The 22,924-nt window shown below is 47.4% G+C and overlaps 2 protein-coding genes across 3 annotated transcripts in view; both read right to left on the bottom strand.

Moving 5' to 3' along the window:
• The window catches only part of IL27RA (interleukin 27 receptor subunit alpha), a 31,830-nt gene extending 21,135 nt beyond the window's left edge, over positions 1–10,695 (bottom strand). Inside the window, exons 1-3 of the mRNA XM_083593208.1 lie at positions 9,983–10,695; positions 4,473–4,554; positions 1,464–1,599 (exon numbers count right to left, since the gene is read on the bottom strand). Coding sequence (XP_083449334.1) covers positions 1,464–1,599; positions 4,473–4,554; positions 9,983–10,426 — 662 coding nt within the window. The 5' untranslated portion in view covers positions 10,427–10,695. The remainder of the gene's footprint in view (positions 1–1,463; positions 1,600–4,472; positions 4,555–9,982) is intronic.
• Positions 1–19,277, bottom strand: part of RLN3 (relaxin 3) — a 115,574-nt gene extending 96,297 nt beyond the window's left edge. For both annotated transcript variants that reach the window (XM_083594175.1, XM_083594176.1), the window contains exons 1-2: positions 19,049–19,277; positions 15,223–15,727 (exon numbers count right to left, since the gene is read on the bottom strand). In XM_083594175.1, the coding sequence (XP_083450301.1) occupies positions 15,471–15,727; positions 19,049–19,208 (417 nt within the window). In that variant the 5' untranslated portion in view covers positions 19,209–19,277 and the 3' untranslated portion in view covers positions 15,223–15,470. The remainder of the gene's footprint in view (positions 1–15,222; positions 15,728–19,048) is intronic.
• Between the last annotated feature and the right edge of the window lie 3,647 nt (positions 19,278–22,924).

Genomic DNA, 22,924 nt, shown 5'->3' with positions numbered 1-22,924 from the left:
ACCTAGCAGTTCGAAAGCACGTCAAAGTGCAAGTAGATAAATAGGTACCGCTCCGGCAGGAAGGTAAACAGCGTTTCCGTGCACTGCTCTGGTTCGCCAGAAGCGGCTTAGTCATGCTGGCCACATGACCTGGAAGCTGTACTCCAGCTCCCTCGGCCAATAAAGCGAGATGAGCGCTGCAACCCCGGAGTCGGTCACGACTGGACCTAATGGTCAGGGGTCTCTTTACCTTTACCTTTGGTTATACAAATATATTGCCCAGGACTTACCATTCCTTGCAAAACCTTGCCACAAAAATCCTGCAAATCCCCCATTTCCATTTCAGAATAAAGAGTTATGTAAAGTGGGTAATTTGTTTTGTTCTGAGTGTGGAATTTGTAAATTTGGTCTCCCAAGACTATGCATTTTCATACACATGCCTCTGTGTTGGCTACAGTAATAATAATAATAATAATAATAATAATAATAATACATATGTGATATAGAAATAAATAAATATACAGTACTGCCACAAATTTTAGAGAACAATTGCTTTCTGAAATGACTAGGAATGCCTGCTAAAAACCCCCAATGCCAATTCATCTACAAACCAAGAGCAGTACATATTTGACTTATTTTTTAAAAAAGTAAGCAACAGGCAAATATGGAGGGTTTGTGAAAAATAATCAAGAATTAAGAAAAATAATCAAGATGTAAGTAGGAAGTAGTGATTGCCCCATGCAAAGACACAGAGAAAGGTCATAATGAATACTGGGCAACAGAAGCTTAATTCGTGACCGGCCTGGAAGTGGTCTATATGCAGAGATTGTTAAAGTCAACCTGAACACTTTCCCTCCGAGTAATAGGGTATCTGAGGAATTATGAGGTATAATTATGAGGTATTACTATTGTCTCCATACTGCAGATGTGGGGCTTATTGGATTCTGGCTTGCCTAAGGGTACCTGGTAAGTTCAAGCAGATGTGAGATTTTCGGCAGGGGACTTTCCGACTCACAGTGACGCCAGCCAATAGAGTGATGTGTGAGGAGACAGGTTAGTTTAAAAACAAGGTCTGTGGGCTCATGATGAGTCTGGACTTATTTGCAAAGCTGTCGGAAGCATAATGGCAGACAACTCCTGTCCAGGCAGGTAACTTCCAGAGTCAGAAACTCCCTGGAAGGCTCTGTCAATCAAATGCAGTGACTTCTTTTGCTGACAAGACCTTGGTAGAAGCCCTTTTGCCTCCCTGAAGAATGCTGAAATGGCATTTGAGACCAACGCGGCTAACAATAGAGTGAGGAAGTTGCAGCACATTGTGAGGACTGCCACCCAAGCGCACACACGCACCGATGCACGCACACACCCACACACCGACAAAGCAAATTCTGCCTGACATTTTGGAAGTTTTGCCTCTTTCATGCCAAAATCCACAGGCTCTCTGGGGCTGGATCAGCACAGGGAAACACAGCTAATGCCTTGCTTACAATTTCAGGCTCTTATAGTAGAGGACATGGGTAGTATTAGCATCTGGTGGAGGCTCCCTGGTAGACCAACTGCAGTTCACAATATTGCTGGGCACTAACTGATAACATTTCAGGTCTGTGGGGACATCAGGGTCACCTGCAAATAGAGACATATTCCAAAATCAGCACTCAAGCCACAGAAAACACAGCCATTATCTTGCACTATTAAAATTCAAGGGAAGTGATCCTAGTTGTCCAGACAGAATTAGCACCCTTCTCTCACTATCTGTTTGTTTGTTACATCCTGCACTTTACCCCTCAAAGGAGCTGAGCGCAGCAAACAACAAATGACAGAGCAATAAAAACATCATTAAAACATCTCCAATATACAGTGGAACCTCAGTTTTCAAGCATCTCAGAAGCTGAACATTTCAGAAGCTGAACGCCGAAAACACGGAAGTCATTGCTTCCATCTTCGAACGCACCTCGGAAGTCAAACAGCTTGCACTGTGTGTTTTTCCATTTTCTCAATGGATTTTGCCGATTGCCCATTGTTCCTCGGTTTTCGAACGTTTCGGAAGTTGAAAACCGAGGTTACACTGTATAAGCTAATCACCAAATGGCACCTTAAACCTAGATGGCAGTCACCACAATGGAATTTCTAGGGAATTTCTAGGTCCCATCTCCCCCCATTGGTGGTATTATTATTATTATTATTATTATTATTATTATTATTATTATTAATATTTTAGAAAACAAATCTCTAAGGGGTTTACAACATCCCCCCCCAAAGAATCCAGAATAAAACAGGGGGGCTTTTCTGCAGTGGCTCCCCATTTGTGGGATGCGCTCCCCAGGGAGGTTTGCCTGGCACCTTCACTGCATATATTTAGGTGCCAGGTAAAAACATCCCTCTTCTCCCAGACCTGTGGCTAATTAAACAATCTATGGCATTTTGAACGGGGGGGGGGGCAGGTATTGTTTTTGTATGTTACTATGTTATGGGAACCAGATAGAGGGCCTTCACAGTGGTAGCACCCTCCCTGTAGAACGCCTTCTCATCAGATGTTAAGGAAATGAACCATTACAGTGGACACTCGGGTTCGAACGTGATCCGTGCGGGATGCACGTTCGCAACCCACAGCGTTCGCAACCCACAGCACAGTGCTGCATCTGTGCACGCGCAGGTTGCGATTCGGTGCTTCTGCATATGCGCAAAGCGCGATTTAGCGCTTCTGCACATGCGTGACCGCCGAAACCCAGAAGTAACCCGTTCCGGTACTTCCGGGTTTCGGCGTGTCCATAACCCAAAAAATGCAACTTGAAGCATCTGTAACCCGAGGTATGACTGTACAGTGGTACCTCGGGTTACATACACTTCAAGTTACATATGCTTCAGGTTACAGACTCCCCTAACCCAGAAGTAGTACCTCAGGTTAAGAACTTTGCTTCAGGATGTGAACAGAAATCGTGTGGCAGCGGCACGGCAGCAGTGGGAGGCCCCATTAGCTTAAGTGGTGTCTCAGGTTAAGAACAGTTTCGGGTTAAGAACGGACCTCCGGAAGGAATTAAGTACGTAACCAGAGGTACCACTGTATATGAGTTTTAGAAAACATCTGAAGGCAGCCCTGTATTGGGAGGTTTTTCTATGTACTGTAAACTGTCCGGATGGGTGGGGGAATGAACGATGATGATGATGTTTCTATATTGTAAACCACCCTGTGCTCCTTGGATGAAGGGCAGGATAAAAATTTAATAAATCATCCTCATCATTCCTATACAGATTCAGCTTAAAAGGCTCAACAGTAATTGCATTTCTGACCCACAGCTCCCCACCACACACACCTTCTCAGCATCTTCACTTCCTTCCTGTCAATACCACACAGGCCCCTGCTGTCTCTAGGCCTTAGCCCCGCTTTCTCCTTAGCCTGCACCTTCATGCCTCCACCATTTACTGTTTTCTCAAGTCTCTGCTTCTCAAACACTCCCTGCTCTGTCCATCTTGCCTCCTGGCCTCTCTCCCCAAGAGCTCACAACCTTTCCTGTCCTTGCTTCCCTGCCCTCTCATACATCTCTCATTCTTTTATTTTTTAAAAAATATGTTACATGGGGGGGGGGAATACGAGGCATTACACTTACTTCTGTAAAACAAGAAATACCTCTCTCATTCTGAAACATTATCTCCCTTGCACTTATTCCTTCATGCATTTATCTGTCTCCTATACCACCACTTCCTTCAGATACCGGTAACCCACTGCTTCCCCTGTCTCCTTCCATTCCAAGAGTGCTTAGTTCCCAGGCAAGCTTGGTGTTGGTGATATCACACAAGTCTAGCTAATTAGCATCACAAACTCTGGTGCCCAGGCTGGTTTGCGTCCCCCAAATTTTAGACTCGCGGCATTAAAGACCTATGCCACCAGCCACTCGCACGTAATAATAATAATAAATTTTATTTATACCCCACCCTCCCCAGCCAAGGCCGGGCTCAGGGCGGCTAACAAGCAATAATAAAAACAAGTTGGATGAATACAACTTAAAAACAAGATTAAAATACAACATTAAAACACTGAAACATTAAAATGCAGCCTCATCATAGGCGAAGAAAGGAAAAACGAAAGAGGGGGAGGGAATCAAAACTGACTCCAAGCCAAAGGCCAGGCGGAACAACTCTGTCTTACAGGCCCTGCGGAAAGAAATCAGATCCTACAGGGCCCTGGTCTCATGAGACAGAGCGTTCCACCAGGCCGGAGCCAGTGTTGAAAAGGCCCTGCCTCTGGTTGAGGCTAATCTGACTTCCTTAGGGCCCGGGACCTCTAGGGTGTTGCTATATATGGACCTTAAGGTCCTCCGTGGGGCATACCGGGAGCTGGGATAGCCACACAAATGCTACAGCTAAGTGGCACAGTGCCACAAATAATCAGTTGCCACACAGCTGTGTGTGAGGGACAATAGCAGGAGTCGTAATCGGCTCAGCTATGAAATTTTAGAGACAGTCCTGTATGAAGGAAATGATGAATGCTGATCCCTTACCTTTTTTCAGCCCAAAGACCTTTAACGACAGAAGCAACAGCCATACTGCATTCCCCCTGTTTCCCATAGTGCCAGCGATGTCCTGTATTAAGAGACAGCAATGGTGGATCATGAGATAAGGACAAAGTCAAGCAGCACTGAATTAAATGCCTCCCCCCATTTACTGTATTTATTTATGTGGACTTTACATGTGTGTCCATGTCAGAATGGCACATTGGAGCCTTTGAGGAACTAAAGCACAAAACCTTTTTACGAGCTCAAAGACTGGCAGGGGATTGATTCAGCAGAAACACCAGAAACACCAGCATGTGAGGAGATGCTGAAAACTTATAGAGGGGAATCATAGACATAAAATCCACACAGAAACACAACATTGCTTGTGTTAACACAGAAAGGGCTGAACTCCTCAATGCCTTCTTTGCCTCAGTCTTCTCCGATAAAGAAAACAATGCCCGACCTGAAGAAATTGGAGCAAATGATTCAGCAGAGGAAACACAGCCCAGAATAACTAAGGAGATAGTACAAGAATACTTGGCTAGTTTAGATGTATTCAAGTCTCCAGGGCCAGATGAACTGCATCCAAGAGTATTAAAAGAACTGGCAGATGTGATCTCAGAACCACTGGCAGTCATCTTTGAGAATTCCTGGAGAACAGGCGAAGTCCCGGCAGACTGGAGGAGGGCAAATGTTGTCCCTATTTTCAAAAAGGGGGAAAGAGAGGACCCAAATAATTACCGCCCAGTCAGTCTGACATCAATACCAGGGAAGATTCTGGAGCAGATCATTAAGCAAACAGTCTGTGAGCACCTAGAAAGGAATGCTGTGATCACCAATAGTCAGCATGGATTTCTGAAAAATAAGTCATGTCAGACTAACCTGATCTCATTTTTTGACAGAATTACAAGCCTGGTAGATGAAGGGAACGCAGTGGATGTAGCCTACCTTGATTTCAGCAAGGCATTTGACAAGGTGCCCCATGATATTCTTGTAAAGAAGCTGGTAAAATGCGGTCTTGACTATGCTACCACTCAGTGGATTTGTAACTGGCTGACTGACCGAACCCAAAGGGTGCTCATCAATGGTTCCTCTTCATCCTGGAGAAGAGTGACTAGTGGGGTGCCACAGGGTTCTGTCTTGGGCCCGGTCTTATTCAACATCTTTATCAACGACTTGGATGATGGACTCAAGGGCATCCTGATCAAATTTGCAGATGACACCAAACTGGGAGGGGTGGCTAACACCCCAGAGGACAGGATCACACTTCAAAACGACCTTGACAGATTAGAGAACTGGGCCAAAACAAACAAGATGAATTTTAACAGGGAGAAATGTAAAGTATTGCACTTGGGCAAAAAAAATGAGAGGCACAAATACAAGATGGGTGACACCTGGCTTGAGAGCACTACATGTGAAAAGGATCTAGGAGTCTTGGTTGACCACAAACTTGACACGAGCCAACAGTGTGACGCGGCAGCTAAAAAAGCCAATGCAATTCTGGGCTGCATCAATAGGAGTATAGCATCTACATCAAGGGAAGTAATAGTGCCACTGTATTCTGCTCTGGTCAGACCTCACCTGGAGTACTGTGTCCAGTTCTGGGCACCACAGTTCAAGAAGGACACTGACAAACTGGAACGTGTCCAGAGGAGGGCAACCAAAATGGTCAAAGGCCTGGAAACGATGCCTTATGAGGAACGGCTAAGGGAGCTGGGCATGTTTAGCCTGGAGAAGAGGAGGTTAAGGGGTGATATGATAGCCATGTTCAAATATATAAAAGGATGTCACATAGAGGAGGGAGAAAGATTGTTTTCTGCTGCTCCAGAGAAGCGGACACAGAGCAATGGTTCCAAACTACAAGAAAGAAGATTCCACCTAAACATTAGGAAGAACTTCCTGACAGTAAGAGCTGTTCGAAAGTGGAATTTGCTGCCAAGGAGTGTGGTGGAGTCTCCTTCTTTGGAGGTCTTTAAGCAGAGGCTTGACAACCATATGTCAGGAGTGCTCTGATGGTGTTTCCTGCTTGGCAGGGGGTTGGACTCGATGGTCCTTGTGGTCTCTTCCAACTCTATGATTCTATGATTCTATGATTCTAACTCGCTTGTGGGAAGAACTCAGAGGCTGTGAAAGAAGAAAGGTTAACAACAGAAAGAATTAGAGGAACCATCGGAAGTGTCTATGAAAAGCAGTAGAAGTATGAGATGATCAGAACCCTCCGAACTTGAAGCATGGGAAGTCCTACTAAAAATTTAAAATTTGGCAGAATATTCAGATTATTTGATATGTATATGTATAATTTGGAATATTTAATGTGATTGGATTGGATTGTTAAAGTGGAAAATTTAATAAAAATGAATAAAAAAACAAAGACTGGCAGGGGAAGCAGCTGTGTGGGGCTCACCACTGGCAACGCCACAGGTACCATCCAGTGGGAGCCATTGCTGACTGCATAACTCCATGTTCTGCCTCCAATGTCAGAGGCAATGTGTGCACCTGAATGCCGGCTGAAGGTGAGCACAAGTTGTTGGGAGAGTGCTGCTGTGGTCAGGTTATTCTTTTGAGCTTCCCATAGGCAACTGGACTAGATGGGCCTTTGGTCTCAGCCAGCAGAGCTCTTCTTATGTCATGGGTAGACAAACTAATGCCTAGGGGCCAGATCCGGCCCAATCGCCTTCTCAATCCAGCCCATGGAAGGTCCGGGAATCAGCGTGTTTTTACATGAGTAGAATGTGTGCTTTTATTTAAAATGCATCTCTGGGTTATTTGTGGGGCCTGCCTGGTGTTTTTACATGAGTAGAATGTGTGCTTTTATTTAAAATGCATCTCTGGGTTATTTGTGGGGCACAGGAATTCGTTCATTTATTTTTTTCAAAATATAGTCCGGCCCCCCACAAGGTCTGAGGGACAGTGGACTGGCCCCCTGCTGAAAGAGTTTGGATTTGATATCCCACTTTATCACTACCCGAAGGAGTCTCAAAGCGGCTAACATTCTCCTTTCCCTTCCTCCCCCACAACAAACACTCTGTGAGGTGAGTGGGGCTGAGAGACTTCAGAGAAGTGTGACTGGCCCAAGGTCACCCAGCAGCTGCATGTGGAGGAGTGGGGAATCGAACCCGGTTCCCCAGATTACGTGTCTATCACTCTTAACAACTACACCACACTGGCTCTCTACCCACACTGGCTGACCCCTGCCTTATGTTCTTAACTACATTCCACATAGCATTTGACACAGCAGTGGACAGGTGGAGAAATCTTGTTCTTGCAGTAAAGGTAAAAAGGTAAAGGACCCCTGGACAGTTAAGTCCAGTCAAAGGTGACTATGGGGTTGCGGCGCTCCTCTCATTTTCAGGCAAAGGGAGACGGCGTTTGTCCGCAGACAGCTTTCCGGGTCATGTGGCCAGCATGACTAAACTGCTTCTGGTGCAAAGGAACACTGTGATGGAAACCAGAGTGCACAGAAATGCCATTTACCTTCCCGCCGCAGTGGTACCTATTTATCTACTTGCGCTGGCGTGCTTTCGAACTGCTAGGTTGGCAGGACCTGGGACAGAACAACGGGAGCTCACCCCGCCATGCGGATACAAGCCGCCGACCTTCTGACTAGCAAGCCCAAGAGGCTCAGTGGTTTAGACCACAGCGCCACCTGCATCCCTTTCTCGCAGTGGCAATGGTTGAAACATTACACATAAGAATGGTAAGGGCTAACTATGTTTTGTTGCCTTAACCAGGAGGCCACAAATTTTGGCTGACCCTGGTAGTCACCCATCGTATCTAGAAGCCACCAAGCCTCGCCTTTGTTACTTCTTGATCCACAAAGGGCAGGTGGGTCCCTTATGTACTGCTGCTGGACAAAGTCATCATATAAGGCTTAACAAATGCAGTCAGAGTTTCATTTTGTTTGCAGCTTCTACAGCCCATGCCACTAATTGTGTGTCCCTAACAGAAGATGCAGCCATTTTGAAAGATGCACTCATTGGACATGTCTTCATGCAACAATAAGGTCTACCTTGATAAACCACTCTGTGTTTCTACTTTGCTCCTCCCCCGTTGCAAGAAGGTGGGCAAACCAGCCTAGTGCAATGTCTGCACCTGGGATCTGGGTTTATTTCTTCCTAACAAGTCAGAATTCAAAAGCAACATATAACCTTGGTTTTTAAAACCTGGCTAGCAATCCTGGCTTGTTAAGCAGAAACAAACTATGATTACAGGTTTCCCCACCTGCAAGGCAGAAGCAATCAGGCTCCATGCACCTATGTGGGCACAGTATTTATTCTTGTTCCCTGACAATAGGGATCCTAACTAAGGCAACCCCCGCCCCTAAAATACAAGTAGTTCGCTCGCCCAAGAGCCACTGCAGAAGTAAATTCCTGGGGGAAGTGAAGGCGATTGTAGCAATGAGAACTTATTGACAGTCCCCTTTAGGACATAGAGATCAACCTAACCCACTCAGTGCAGTCCCCTCCACTTTCTTAAAGGGACAGACCCATAAAACTGGTTGCCAGCCTACAGTGTGCAGTAGTTCTGCGTTCTTGAAAAGAAGCACGAACAGGTCTCTTTCCTTACTGTCACTTTTCCCAGCTCAGCTGGATCCCATGGTTTGAAAGCAGGCTTCTAGGGTTGTCTGAGTACTATACCGAGACTTTTAAAAAGACCACTCAAAGCGCATCCTTCCCCTCAAATAAGTTTGGGCACCGTAGTTTGCTCCTGGCAGGGTTGCGATTCCCAGCAACCCTTAAACTATAGTGCCCAGAATTCTTCAGGAGGGCCGTGACCAAAAGGAGGAGGGAAATTTAAAGAAATTTAAAGACTATTTAGCTAAATATGTTAAGATAACTTAAATAGAATTACTTGCAAGTATCAGATTGGCCTAGGATTTAAATATGCGATGTTATAGAACAATATGTTTAAAGTTAAAATGAAAAGAAAGAAAGAGGTTAATTGACTAAGTAATTTTTAGTTTTGGAAAACTGCTACAATGATATATATGGAAATTCAGCCAGGGGGATTCGAGGAAGTCACCCAACAATGTTAACAAAAATGGAATTATTACGGTTAGGATTTATGTTTGCGTGTTTGTTTGTGTTTCTTTTTGATATTTTCTTTTATATGTTTGTCATAAATTTTGAAAATCAATAAAAAAATTGGGGGGGGGGAGAATTTTTCGGGAGGGGACGAGATGCGCTTTAAAGGCATAGCGCGCACGCAACGTCAAACTGGAGAAAGGGAGAGAAGTGGATGAAAGGAGAACCGGGGACCACGTCGTGGTGGAGCCCTTCCCAGACAACGAGCGAGCAGCCTGCCCAGCTCAAGCCTCGTCGGTGATGCAGCGGCTCTTTTGCCCGGCCCCCGCGCCGCCTCCCGCGCGCATCTCCGGATCCTCTTTCCCCTCCGCCCAGGCCGCGAGCCCAAGTCCCACCTGCCAAGAGAGAGGACCGAGGAGGACCCACCGTGCCAGCAGGATCCCCCCAGAGATCCCAGAGGGGAGAAAGTCATCGGCTCGCCTCGTTACTTACACGGCACCCTTTGCGCGCCGGGAGGAAACTCCAGCGCCCGCTCGGCCAGACGATGGCTCCCCAAGCCGCGCGCTCCCCAAGGCGCCCCTTGGGGACCCCGGCGGGACTCAGGCGCGACGAGCCCCCGAGCCGGGTTCTTCTCTTCGCGGAGGAAGGAAATGAGCTCGGGGCTTTTTTTCTTTTCGAGGGCACGAAGTGTCGGGGCGCTCGCTCCTCCCGCTGCCCGATCACGCTCCGCCCCGCGACGCACCAAGCCTGTTCCGCCACGGGCTGCTCCTTCTTGGAGCGCAGTCGGGGGGCGATGGGGGCTCGTCTTCCCTGGGTGGAAGGGGCGACAAGCCTCCCTTCCTTGGCCTTCCTGGCTTTTTGAGAGCGGAGGGGGAAGCGGGTGGAAGAAAAGCAAGAGCCGCGCCGGGATTCGGTAAAGAGGAAATCGTGTCTCATCCAAATCGTGACTCACACGACAAACTCACTCGTTTCCCCTGCTTGGGGAGTGGGTGGGGTGGGTGGGCAATGCGCCCATTCCTCCCAGCACGTGTGCGGGGCTATGGGGGGGAATCACAGAATTGTAGAGTTGGAAGGGACACCGAGGGTCATCTAGTCCAACCCCCTGCAATGTGGGAAAACGTTAGGGAGCCTTAGCCAAGCGCAAAGGCGCAGAGGCGCAGCGTGGGCGGAGGGCGGCGACCTTCGCTCCCGGCGCAGCCGGACTGAGAAGGACGCAGCAACTCAAGCGCCCTGCGAGCTCAGCGCTATTTCTGCGAGTCTTGCAAAGTGTCGCAGTTCGCCATGAGGGCGGCCCTCAAAGCCTGGCGGCCAGTGGGTGGGGGTTGCTCTGGCGGCGCCCCACACCCCCACACTCTTCTCATTGGAGAATGGTCTGGGTCTCCGGATGGAGTGACAAAGTATGGGAAGCAATGGGGTCTAAACCCCCACTAAATACAATTTCTGTAAGAATGCAGGAAGCCACACTGAAAGCAGTGTGAAAATGACATTGGACTCCAATCCGCTCAGGGGTGAAACTAGGCTTTACAGTGGTACCTCGGGTTAAGAACTGAAGGTCCGTTCTTAACCTCAAACTGTTCTTAACCTGAAGCACCACTTTAGCTAATGGGGCCTCCCACTGCCACTGCGTGATTTCTGTTCTCATCCTGAAGCAAAGTTCTTAACCCGAGGTACTATTTCTGGGTTAGCGGAGTCTGTAACCTGAAGCATCTGTAACCTGAAGCGTCTGTAACCCGAGGTACCACTGTATTTCACCCCGGTCAAAAGACCCAGTTTGGCACACACCCCATGCGCATTTGCGTACACACACAGAGAGGCTGGGAGCCTCTGTGATGCCCCTCTGGAGGCTTCACCTGGGGCAAAACCCTCAGCCAGCCCCCTCCCCAGGGCTGGATTTAGGTTTGATGAGGCCCTAAGCTACTCGAGGTAATGGGGCCCTTGATATGTCCAGCGGTCCTTTGTCAACAACAAATTGTCACTGTTTTTGTGTGTTGAATATATGCTATTTTTTGTGTGTGCTGAATATATTTTGTGTGTTGAATATATGCTATTAGATACCTAATAGATATCTAAAGCAATTTACACACATAACAAAATATGTATTTTTTCAAAGTACGGTAATTGTTGAACTGAAATACAATTAAGAAGAAGTATATTATTTTAGGACAAGACTTGCCAAGGAAAACAAAGAATTTATTCATGTCTGCTACAACAGCGGCAAGAGTCTTGTTAGCACATGGATGGAAGGATGAGGAAGTCCCAAGGAAAGAACAATGGCAAGAAAGACTGATGAGTTATGCGGAATTGGCAAAGTTGACATATAAACCACAAGAGAAGATCAACCGTGACTTTAAGGAAGAATGGGAACTTTTTACAAACTATTTAAAAAGACAACAAAAGGACTTGGATTCCTTGGCAGGTTTTGAATAAACATCCACAAATTTATTAGTAGAACATAGGATAGATAAGGTATATGTATAACTTTTTAACGTGCAGAGAATAATATGTGCAAACAAATCAGAGAAGGGAGCTGAGGGAAGCCTCCGGAGTGTGGGAGAGGGAGGGAGGATAGGGAGGAGATAAAAAGGGGAAAATGTACGTAATTGGTTATATTGATTGATAATTTGTTTGTTAAAATTGTTCACTAAAAATATTTTTTTTAAAAAAAGTATATTTATAGTGAAATAATGATTAAGCTCTAACTTAAAATGATTTTTTTATTCATAACAAACTTAATAATGCAAACGCCTTGGCATTTGGCAACAACAACCCCCTAGCTACAGCTCTGACTCCGCCTATCCAGAATTGGCAAAGATTACTCTAATTCATGGGTAGGCGAACTAAGGCCCAAGGGCCGAATCCGGCCCAATCGCCTTCTAAATCCAGCCCGCGGACAGTCCGGGAATCAGCATGTTTTTACATGAGTAGAATGTGTCCTTTTATTTAAAATGCATCTCTGGGTTATTTGTGAGGCATAGGAATTCGTTCATTCCCCCCCCCCCAAAAGAAAAATATAGTCCGGCCCCCCACAAGGTCTGAGGAACAATGGACAGGCCCCCTGCTGAAAATGTTTGCTGACCGCTGCTCTAATTTATGCTGGCATGGTTGTGGTCACATTGGAACATTGCTCCATGTGTGGTGGGATTGCTGCATGGTGCAGAGATTCTGGAGCCAAATTTTGGAAACTATCTCCACCACCACCTCTGGGTTACTGCCGTGGGCAACCCTGACCTCTCCCTCTTTCCTTCCCTCCCTCCTCTGATGCCCTCTTGTTTCTCTGCCTCCCAAAGGCTTGCATAGATGTTTGTTGCATCAGCCCTGGCTACAAGCTCCACAGACAAATGGTGCTTCTGGGGCTGGCCAGGAGGAGCTGAGGTGGCCTTGGAGTAAGCAAGAAGCGGGCGAGGGAGCCCAGCCAGCCAGCCTGTCAGCCTTTGCTGCCTGTCCAACGAAATGGACAGACAAGTGGGAGGCCCGGTGGGCAAGCAGGAACTGTGCTGGCCTTGCTTGTGCTTGCTGTGTGCACGGCCTGCCTGGGAGGTGAGTGCCTGGTTACCTTTGGCCATTCTCTATTTGGCCACTAAGGCTGGGGGCCTCCTCTGCCCAGGCCCCTGTGGGGTGACGTGAGGAGGCATCTCTCTTTGGGGTGTGGGGGGCAGCTCAGAGACCAGGGACGGCAGCAGTGGCTGCCCAGAGGACTCCCAAGGAGAGGGGAGAGGAGAGGAGGCTGCGGGAATACTCCACAAGGGAGGGTGTTCGAAAAAGGACAAGAGGCTGCCAGCTCTGCAGGCAAGGGGTGACAGAACTGGGCTCCTGAGCCCCTCAGGGGTGCTGCAGAAAGAAGGTAGTTGGTCAAGGGAGCAGTGGACTCAAAAAGGTTGAAAACTTCCGGCATACAGCATTCAGTTGGTTAGACCCACAAGAGTCATTCCTCTTTACCTAGCCCAGTTGAACGAGGAATGCCAATTTCAATACCCAGGGCTTTAATGAAACTTTGGACAGACTGGAAGTATGTGCAGATGCAAGAACCACCTTGAGAGATTTCGTTGGTCTTATCGAAACTCTTCAGAATCTGCTCAGAATTCTTCAGGCACTTCTCGTAGGGTGGACAGTGGAGCACCTTGGTCATTTTAGATTCTGGATTTAATGGCGGGGGGGACTCTTTGGGTTGTGATATATGTCACAATGGTGGTAAGCTAGCCTTCCTGTGTTTGAGGGCCCTCTTGCCCATTCTGCTTAGTGGAGGCCATTGGCTTCTCTGAAATTTTGCTTTGATGGCACCACCAATTGGTTTAAAACATACTTTAGGCAAACTTGCTGTGGCATTTCTAATTTTAGGCCTGCTTATGTCATCAACATTGATATTATTATTATTATTATTATTATTATTATTATTATTATTATTATATCCACCTTGAAGGGCCTTCTTGTTACCCTCCATGTCAACAAAGTTCATCTCTCTGTTTTGTTTCATTTCAGCTTTTTATTTCAGCTTTCACATAATGTGCAATCTTAAAGGTAAAGGTACCCCTGCCCGTACGGGCCAGTCTTGACAGACTCTAGGGTTGTGCGCTCATCTCACTCTAGAGGCCGGGAGCCAGCACCGTCCGCAGACACTTCCGGGTCACATGGCCAGTGTGACATCGCTGCTCTGGCGAGCCTGCACCAGCGCAGCACACGGAACGCTGTTTACCTTCCCGCTATAAAGCGGTACCTATTTATCTACTTGCACTTTTAAGGGTGCTTTCGAACTGCTAGGTGGGCAGGAGCTGGGACCGAAGGACAGGAGCTCACCCCGCCGCGGGGATTCGAACCACCGACCATACGATCGGCAAGTCCTAGGCACTGTGGTTTTACCCACAGTGCCACCCACGTCTCCATGTCAACAAAGTTCATCTCTCTGTTTTGTTTCATTTCAGCTTTTTATTTCAGCTTTCACGTAATGTGCAATCTTAAAAGAGAACAAACACTGTCTTTCTCCAGGAAGAAGGAACTGATGAACAGAGAAGCAGCAGCAGGGCAAAGACTGTTGCTTGCAATGCCATCCTACTCAAATCAAAACTCAGCTGCACATTCGTAAGATAAAACGTGCGACGGACACTGACACACACACACACACACACACCCGTCAAGAGACCAGGGCATGACACATTCCTCGTGAGCGTTTCGCTGCACCACTTGGGAGGGTTCCTTGTTCTACTGTGACTGCAGGTACATTTGGTTTCCTATTGCAGTAATGGCTGTAGGAACACAAACTTCAGGTTTATCAACAGCAGCTGTAGGAGAGGAGCAGCGTAAGGGAAGTAATGGTAGAGTGGGAATTTGTCAATTAATTGGGACTTGCCAGAATCATTAAATCCCACTCAAATTGTGTAGTCAGCCACTTAGGAGAGCTGTCTGGCAGTATGCCAGTGTGGGGTAGGTAAAGGTAAAGGACCCCTGGACGGTTAAGTCCAGTCAAAGGCAACTATGGGGTTGCGGTGCTCATCTCGCTTTCAGGCCAAGGGAGCTGGTGTTAGTCCACAGACAGTTTTCCGGGTCCTGTGGCCAGGATGACTAAACAGCTTCTGGCGCAACGGAACATGGTGATGGAAACCAGAGTGCACAGAAACGCCGTTTACCTTCCCACCACAGCGTTACCTATTTATCTACTTGCACTGGTGTGCTTTCGAACTGCTTGGTTGGCAGAAGCTGGGACAGAGGAACGGGAGCTCATGGGGATTCGAACTGCCGACCTTCTGATTGGCAAGCCCAAGAGGCTTAGTGATTTAGACTTTGTCTCATAGGATGCTGGGAATTATAATTCTTGGGCACGTTTTCCTAGCTTGGTGAAAGGGGTGGAGCTTTAATAGAGATATTTATGGTCAGCGGTGTGCACATTTTTGTGTCTGATGGCCTGAGCTTCAAGTTTACAAATATTTGAATATTTGAATTCCCTTTTTGTCAAACACCCACACGCACACTCAACCTCGCACGCCGCCCTTTAGCACAGGGAGCTGATTTCACTCTTGCTACAGCCCCACTTGCAGCAAGCGTTGCTCAGTCCTGCCAAAACATCTCGGGCTCCACGGTCAAAGCCCCAGGTTTCTTCCGAGGGACTGTGGCTCTGCTGGCCATGCCAGCTCCCATAATATTCAGACGGATCTTTCGGCGGGGCGTGGATCGGGACCCATTCATTGGATGAGGAAGTTGCAGCAAAGGCTTCTGCAGAATCTCCTCCAGGGAGGGCACCGACATTTCCTGCAACGAGAAGCCAATATGGAAAATTGGGGGGAGCAGGCACAATGCATGTGGCTCAGCAAACAGGAAGAGAGGTCAGGGTTCAAAATCATGCCATCCCTACCAGGGGTATTTTCTGAAAGTCAGCCTAAATTTGCACCTGTAAGCAAATATTATGCAAATTTGTGTCATGGCATGAACCTGCACCTTGAGTCATGAGAACATAAGAGGTAAAAAAGGTAAAGGACCCCTGGATGGTTAAGTCCAGTCAAAGGCGTCTATGGGGTTGTGGCGCTCATCTCGCTTTCAGGCTGAGGGAGCTGGCGTTTGTCCACAGACAGCTTTCTGGGTCATGTGGCCAGCAGGACTAAACCGCTACTGGCGCACGGAGGACCATGACGGAAAGCAGAGTGCACAGAAACACCATTTATCTTCTCGCCACAGCAGTACCCAGTGCTTTTTTCTGGGGGTACGCATACCCCTAAACATTTTGTGAATCTTTGTACTTTTGTCCATTTACTGTATTTATTTCCCCCGATTTGAACTAGAAAAATGGTGATTTTCTTGAGTCAAAATGAGAGTATCCCAAACATTTTTTTAGGGAAACTAAGCACTGGCAGTACCTATTTATCTACATGCACTGGCGTGCTTTCGAACTGCTAGGCTGGCAGGAGCTGGGACAGAGCAACAGGAGCTCACCCCGTTGCAGGGATTCGAACCACCAACCTTCCAAACAGCAAGTCCAAGAGGCTCAATGGTTTAGACCACAACGCCACCCATGTCCCACCAACCTCCAGAATTTGTCTAAGCTTCTTTTAAAGTCATCCCGGTTGGGAGACATCGCTGCCTCCTGTGGTACAAATCCCACAGTCGTTTAAGGACCCAGCAACGCCCCTGTTAACAATCCAATATATTATATGAAAGAAAGGGATGGATGGGGGACAGCAGAGCTGAAGCAAAACATTCAGCAAATTCCAATTCTAGCAAATTTTCAAACTTTGCAATGTAACTGTCAATTTTCAGCTAGAGTTCAAATTTCAGAATAAGAAACCAGCAACAAAGGAGGCTGGGGGACAGTCATCTAAACAAAGATGCCTATAAATATGGCAAGCAAATAAATGAATTGGCAGTAATGATTTAAATTTGACTGTCTTTTTTTTTTTACCTGTTCAAGAGGATGCTTTCTGAGTGGCTGAATGAATGAATGACGTTAGTAAAAACTTTATGCTAATACAGGTCAGGCATCATATAAAACAGAATCAGAATCAGAAGAATATTTATTTGCATCAGCCACTAACCATAGCAATAAAATAAAATAAAATGTACTGAAGATAGAGGTAAAAACTTAGCTATAGAAAATATATTTTGGGGGTTTATGTCAATAATCAAATAATAGATTTTATTCTAAGTGCCTCCACTAAACACCTTGCAGTTTTTGCTGTCACCTGATCATCTTGATCTGCTAAAAGAAAGGACACGGCGAGCAACCCGGCATGGACAATAATAGAGGGGTGATAACCTCACTCCTCAAATCTTCATAAAGAGTGCAAGCCAGAAGCACATGAGCCACTGACTCCATACTGCCACCTCCACAGGGACATACTGTATTTTTACATGTATAAGTCGCCCCTGTGTATAAGACACCCCCTATATTAGGGGACTAAAAATTAAGAAAATGGGGGGAGATTTCCCATGTATAAGGCGACCCCCCTTTTTTAAAACATTATTTTTTAGTTAAAAAAAACCCCTAGTCTTATACACAGAAAAGTACGGTAATCGTTTTTCCAGTGGAATTTTTTGAAATCGACCCTCAAATACAGCCGAAGGCAGTATATTCAATCTTGTGAAAGTGAAAGTGCATCTGTATTTTGGAATTGTTAAATTTTGCAAATTGGGTGCCGAAGTGTCAAATGACTAGGTGGAAACTAATCATGCCATGGACAAAATTTCCTTATTGTGGCCAAATTATTCTGTCGCTCAATATCTTATAGGGCATATAAAACATGTACTACTGCTACTGAAAAACCGTTGGATATCAAATACTGGTGCCAAATGTCAAATACATATTGGACATTCATGCACGCATGTATTCAATGTCATAATTCACAGAAGATCATTTCTGAGCATAATTAGGAGGGCAAATTCCATGCAAAGCTTCTGTTTATCAGAATCTCATCGGTAGCATCTGTGCTGGGACTGTGCACAGCTCACCACCACCCACAGCCTTGAGCCAGGGGTCCCCAACCAGGACCTGCCTTTAGCTAGTGTGGTTTAGTGGTTAGAGCATTGGACTAGAACCTGGGAGACCAGGGTTCAAAACTGCACTTGGCCATGGTGCTAACTGGGGTTACTTTGGGCCAGTCATTGCCTCTCAGCCTAACCTACCTCACAGTGTTATGGGGATTAAATGAGGAGAACTGTGTATGCCACACTTTGCTCCTTAGAGGAAAAAGCAGGATATAAATGCAATACAATAAATAAACAAATGGTGCATCCAGGCAAACTGCATAGTAGCCAAGTTATTTTGTCACCCGAGTCCCTTGCCTCACTCTCTGGCAGTAAAAGGCAAAAAAAGGTAAAGGACCCCTGGATGGTTAAGTCTAGTCAAAGGCGACTATGGGGTTGTGGCGCTCATCTGGCTTTCAGGCCGAGGGAGCCAGTGTTTGTCCACAGACAGCTTTCCGGGTCATGTGGCAGCATGACTAAACTGCTTCTGGCGCAACGGGACACTGTGACAGAAACCAGAGCGCACAGAAACGCCATTTACCTTCCCGTCGCAGCGGTACCTATTTATCTACTTGCACTGGCATGCTTTTGAACTGCTAGTTTGGCCAGAGCTTGGATAAAGCAACAGGTGCTCACCCCGTAGCAGGGATTCGAACCGCTGACCTTCTGATCAGCAAGCCCTGTGGTTTAGACCACAGTGCCACCCACATCCCTTTGAAAAACTATAAAACTATAACAATACAGTGGTACCTCGGGTTAAGAACTTAATTCGTTCTGGACGTCCATTCTTAACCTGAAACTGTTCTTAACCTGAGGTACCACTTTGGGGCCTCCTGCTGCCACCGCGCCACTGGAGCACAATTTCTGTTCTCATCCTGAAGCAAAGTTCTTAACCCGAGGTACTATTTCTGGGTTAACGGAGTCTGTAACCTGAAGCGTCTGTAACCTGAGGTACCACTGTAGTAAAATCAAACGACTAACAATTTGCTGGACCTCTGAAAACCAGCTGCGTCACTCTTGCCCAATGTTAGGACTGGTCCTGGCTAGATGAAGCCCGTTCCTCCTCTCTCCCACCCACCCCTCCGGTCAACAGTCCCCAGCTCTCCAAGCACCCACCTGCCCGTCTCCAGCGAGATCCTCCACAAGTGAAGATGACTGCGCGGATGAACTCCCTGCCACACAGTTTGACACCATAGGGTGGTGTCCTGGCCTCACTTGGCAGCCTCAACTCAGATAGCAGCACCCCGAGTACCAGAGCCAGAAGGATCTTGGGCATGGCTGGACTCAGGCAGGATGGTCGAGAGATGCTGGGCGTTGCGCAATTCCTATCTGCCTTCTTGCCTGCTCTCAATGTGCCTTGCTCCTCTTTATACCATCATGAGTGACTGAGGATGTCCTTCAAGGTTATCTACCCAATTATCATCAGGGAGGGATGTAGACCTTTATTGGACACTGGGCAGGGTTTTGGGGGGGCGGGGGGGCGGGATGACTGCTATTGATAACGCTAGCTAGTCAGAGATAACCTTTTCTTTGTTATCAGCATGGCAAGTGCGGAATTGTGTTCAGTGTTTACCTGGCCTTTTGGAGCTGCACATTGACGGAGGTACTGCTTGGTGCGGAGGAAGTGGAGGTGTCCCCCCCCCTTTCATAACGCTTGAACTCAGGGCCATCCCGTTGAAGTTGAAGGTTAAAAGATTCAGGACAGAGAGTACTTATTCACACTGCATGGGTCTTTCACCCCCATTTACAGTTTTAACTTTTGTTGATTTTTAAATATGGATACAGATAAAATGGGACATGGGCGGCGCTGTGGGTTAAACCACAGAGCCTAGGACTTGCCTATCAGAAGGTCGGCATTTCGAATCCCTGCGATGGGGTGAGCTCCCGTTGCTCGGTCCCTGCTCCTGCCAACCCAGCAGTTCGAAAGCACATCAAAGTGCAAGTAGATAAATAGGTACCGCTCCAGCAAGAAGGTAAATGGCGTTTCCATGCGCTGCTCTGGTTCGCCAGAAGCGGCTTAGTCATGCTGGCCACATGACCTCGGCCAGTAAAGTGAGATGAGTGCCACAACTCCAGAGTCGGCCACGACCGGACCTAACGGTCAGGGGTCCCTTTACCTTTACAGATAAAATATAAAGCAAGGAGAATTTGCAGGGAACAAATAGCTGGGGAGGTCAAACAAGAGAAGTTGGGGGAAAGAAGTAATCACGATCTTCCTACGGGTACGAGAGGTCAGATAAATTGTTTAAAAAAGCAAATAAATCGTAACAACACAAAGAAACTTTGTCGAAACCATACAGAAATAGTAGAACGTCCGGTTCAGGGGACGAGAGGCAATGATAATGAAACAAAAATAAGTTACATGTATTTGTAAGTAAATCTGAATTTGGCCACAGCATTTGAGATGTTGTTTGTCCATGTGGTCCACCACGGCTCCTAGCCATGTTGGCTGTGTTCTGATTTCCCTGTGGGAAAGTAGCCTCTGAAGGCTGCAAAAGGAGAGGGTGCTGTTCTGCTTCTGTCGTGTTTGCAGGATTCCCAGCACCTGGCTGGACACTATGAGAAGGGGGTGATGGGCCAGATGAGCCTTTGGGGCCTGATCCAGCAGGATTGTTCTTATGCTCTTACATTGCTAACTTTTGGCAAGGCATTAGCCAAGTCTTGACAAGGCTCATGTAGACTGACTGAATTTTATTATGGTACAAAATTGTAAATCACCCTTAAGTGAGCCTAATAAACATGTTGGGGATATAGTTCACTGGTTTTTGGTCCAGTGTAGTCTGTGAAACAAGGGACGTGGGTGGCACTGTGGGTTAAACCACAGAGCCTAGGGCTTGCTGATCAGAAGGTTGGCGGTTCGAATCCCCGCGATGGGGTGAGCTCCTGTTGCTCGGTCCCTGCTCCTGCCAACCTAGCAGTTCGAAAGCACGTCAAAGTGCAAGTAGATAAATAGGTACCACTCCGGCGGGAAGGTAAATGGCGTTTCTGTGCACTGCTCTGGTTCGCCAGAAGCGGCTTAGTCATGCTGGCCACATGACCCGGAAGCTGTACGCCAGCTCCCTCGGCCAATAAAGCAAGATGAGCGTTGCAACCCCAGAGTCGGTCACGACTGGACCTAATGGTCAGGGGTCCCTTTACCTTTACCTTTTAGTCTGTGAAACAAGTGGTTGAATGTCTATACAGTGGTACCTCGGGTTAAGAACTTAATTCATTCTGGAGGTCCGTTCTCAACCTGAGGCACCACTTTAGCTTATGGGGTCTCCTGCTGCCGCCGCGCCACCGGAGCACAATTTCTCATCCTGAAGCAAAGTTCTTAACCCGAGGTACTATTTCTGGGTTAGTGAAGTCTGTAACCTGAAGCGTCTGTAACCTGAAGCATCTGTAACCCAAAGTACCACTGTACTGAATAGAGTTTTTGAGGGCATTGTCATCGGCATCTGACAGCACCCAGTGCTATTTCTCCTTTCCATCTTCTCTAGGTGGTGCAGTAGATATGCTGAATCAGTGCTTGGCCATAAGAATGGACTGGATGAGGGATAATAAAATAAAAATAAATCCAGACAAGACTGAGATGCTGTGAATAATAATAATAATAATAATAATAAATTTTATTTATATCCCGCCCTCCCCAGCCGAAGCTGGGCTCAGGGCGGCTAACAACAATAAAACAATACAAAAGTACAACACAAACAACGCTCTAAAATCATTCATTATAAAATTAATTAAGTTCAAGCCACTGGCCACTATTGGGCCAGAGCTCTGCGAAGATTGCCGAGGGAGGGAGTCAGGCTGTGCCCTGGCCAAAGGCCTGGCGGAACAGCTCTGTCTTGCAGGCCCTGCGGAAAGATGTCAAGTCCTGCAGGGCCCTAGTCTCTTGTGACAGAGTGTTCCACCAGGTCGGAGCCACAGCCGAAAAAGCCCTGGCTCTAGTTGAGGCCAGCCTAACTTCTCTGTGGCCTGGGACCTTCAAGATATTTTTATTTGAAGACCGTAAGTTTCTCTGTGGGGCATACCAGGAGAGGCGGTCCCGTAGGTACGAGGGTCCAAGGCCGTATAGGGCTTTAAAGGTTAAAACCAGCACCTTAAACCTGATCCTGTACTCCACCGGGAGCCAGTGCAGTTGATATAGCACCGGATGAATGTGATCTCGTAGCGAAGACCCCGTAAGGAGTCTCGCTGCAGCATTCTGCACCCGCTGGAGTTTCTGGGTCAGTCTTAAGGGCAGCCCCACGTAGAGCGAGTTACAATAATCCAGTCTGGAGGTGACCGTCGCGTGGATCACAGTGGCTAGGTCAGGGCGAGAGAGGTAAGGAGCCAACTGCTTAGCTTGGCGGAGATGGAAAAATGCCGCCTTTGTTATAGCTGCAATCTGCGCCTCCATGGAAAGGGAGGTGTCGAAGATTACACCCAAACTCTTAACGGACGGTGCTGGCACTAACTGCGCCCCCGCAAGAGATGGGAGTTGCCCCCCCAATCCCATATCGTCCCGTCCCAGCCACAGGACCTCTGTCTTCGAAGGATTTAGCTTCAACCGGCTCCCACGTAACCATCCAGCCACAGCTTCCAGACATCTGGTCAGTGTGTCTGGGGCCGAGTCAGGATGGCCATCCATCAACAGATAGAGTTGGGTGTCATCGGCATACTGATGGCAACCCAGCCCAAAACTCCGGACAAGCTGGGCGAGGGGGCGCATAAAGATGTTGAAAAGCATTGGGGAGAGTATCGCACCCTGAGGTACTCCACACACCAAGGAGTGGCGCGATGACAATTCCCCCCCAAGCGCCACCCTCTGTCCCCGACCAGAGAGAAACGAGCGCAGCCATTGAAGGACTGTGCCCTGGATCCCCACGTCGGCAAGGCGGTGGTCCAGAAGTTCATGATCGACCATGTCGAAAGCTGCTGACAGATCTAGAAGAATCAGCAGCCCCGACCCGCCTCGATCCAGCTGTCTACGAAGATCATCTGTTAGGGCAACCAGAGCTGTCTCGGTCC

Source organism: Podarcis filfolensis (assembly GCF_964270895.1).
Source record: "Podarcis filfolensis genome assembly, chromosome: 17".
Classification (NCBI taxonomy): domain Eukaryota; kingdom Metazoa; phylum Chordata; class Lepidosauria; order Squamata; family Lacertidae; genus Podarcis; species Podarcis filfolensis.
Note: the sequence above shows the minus strand (reverse complement) of the source record. Positions and strands in the feature narration are given on the sequence as shown.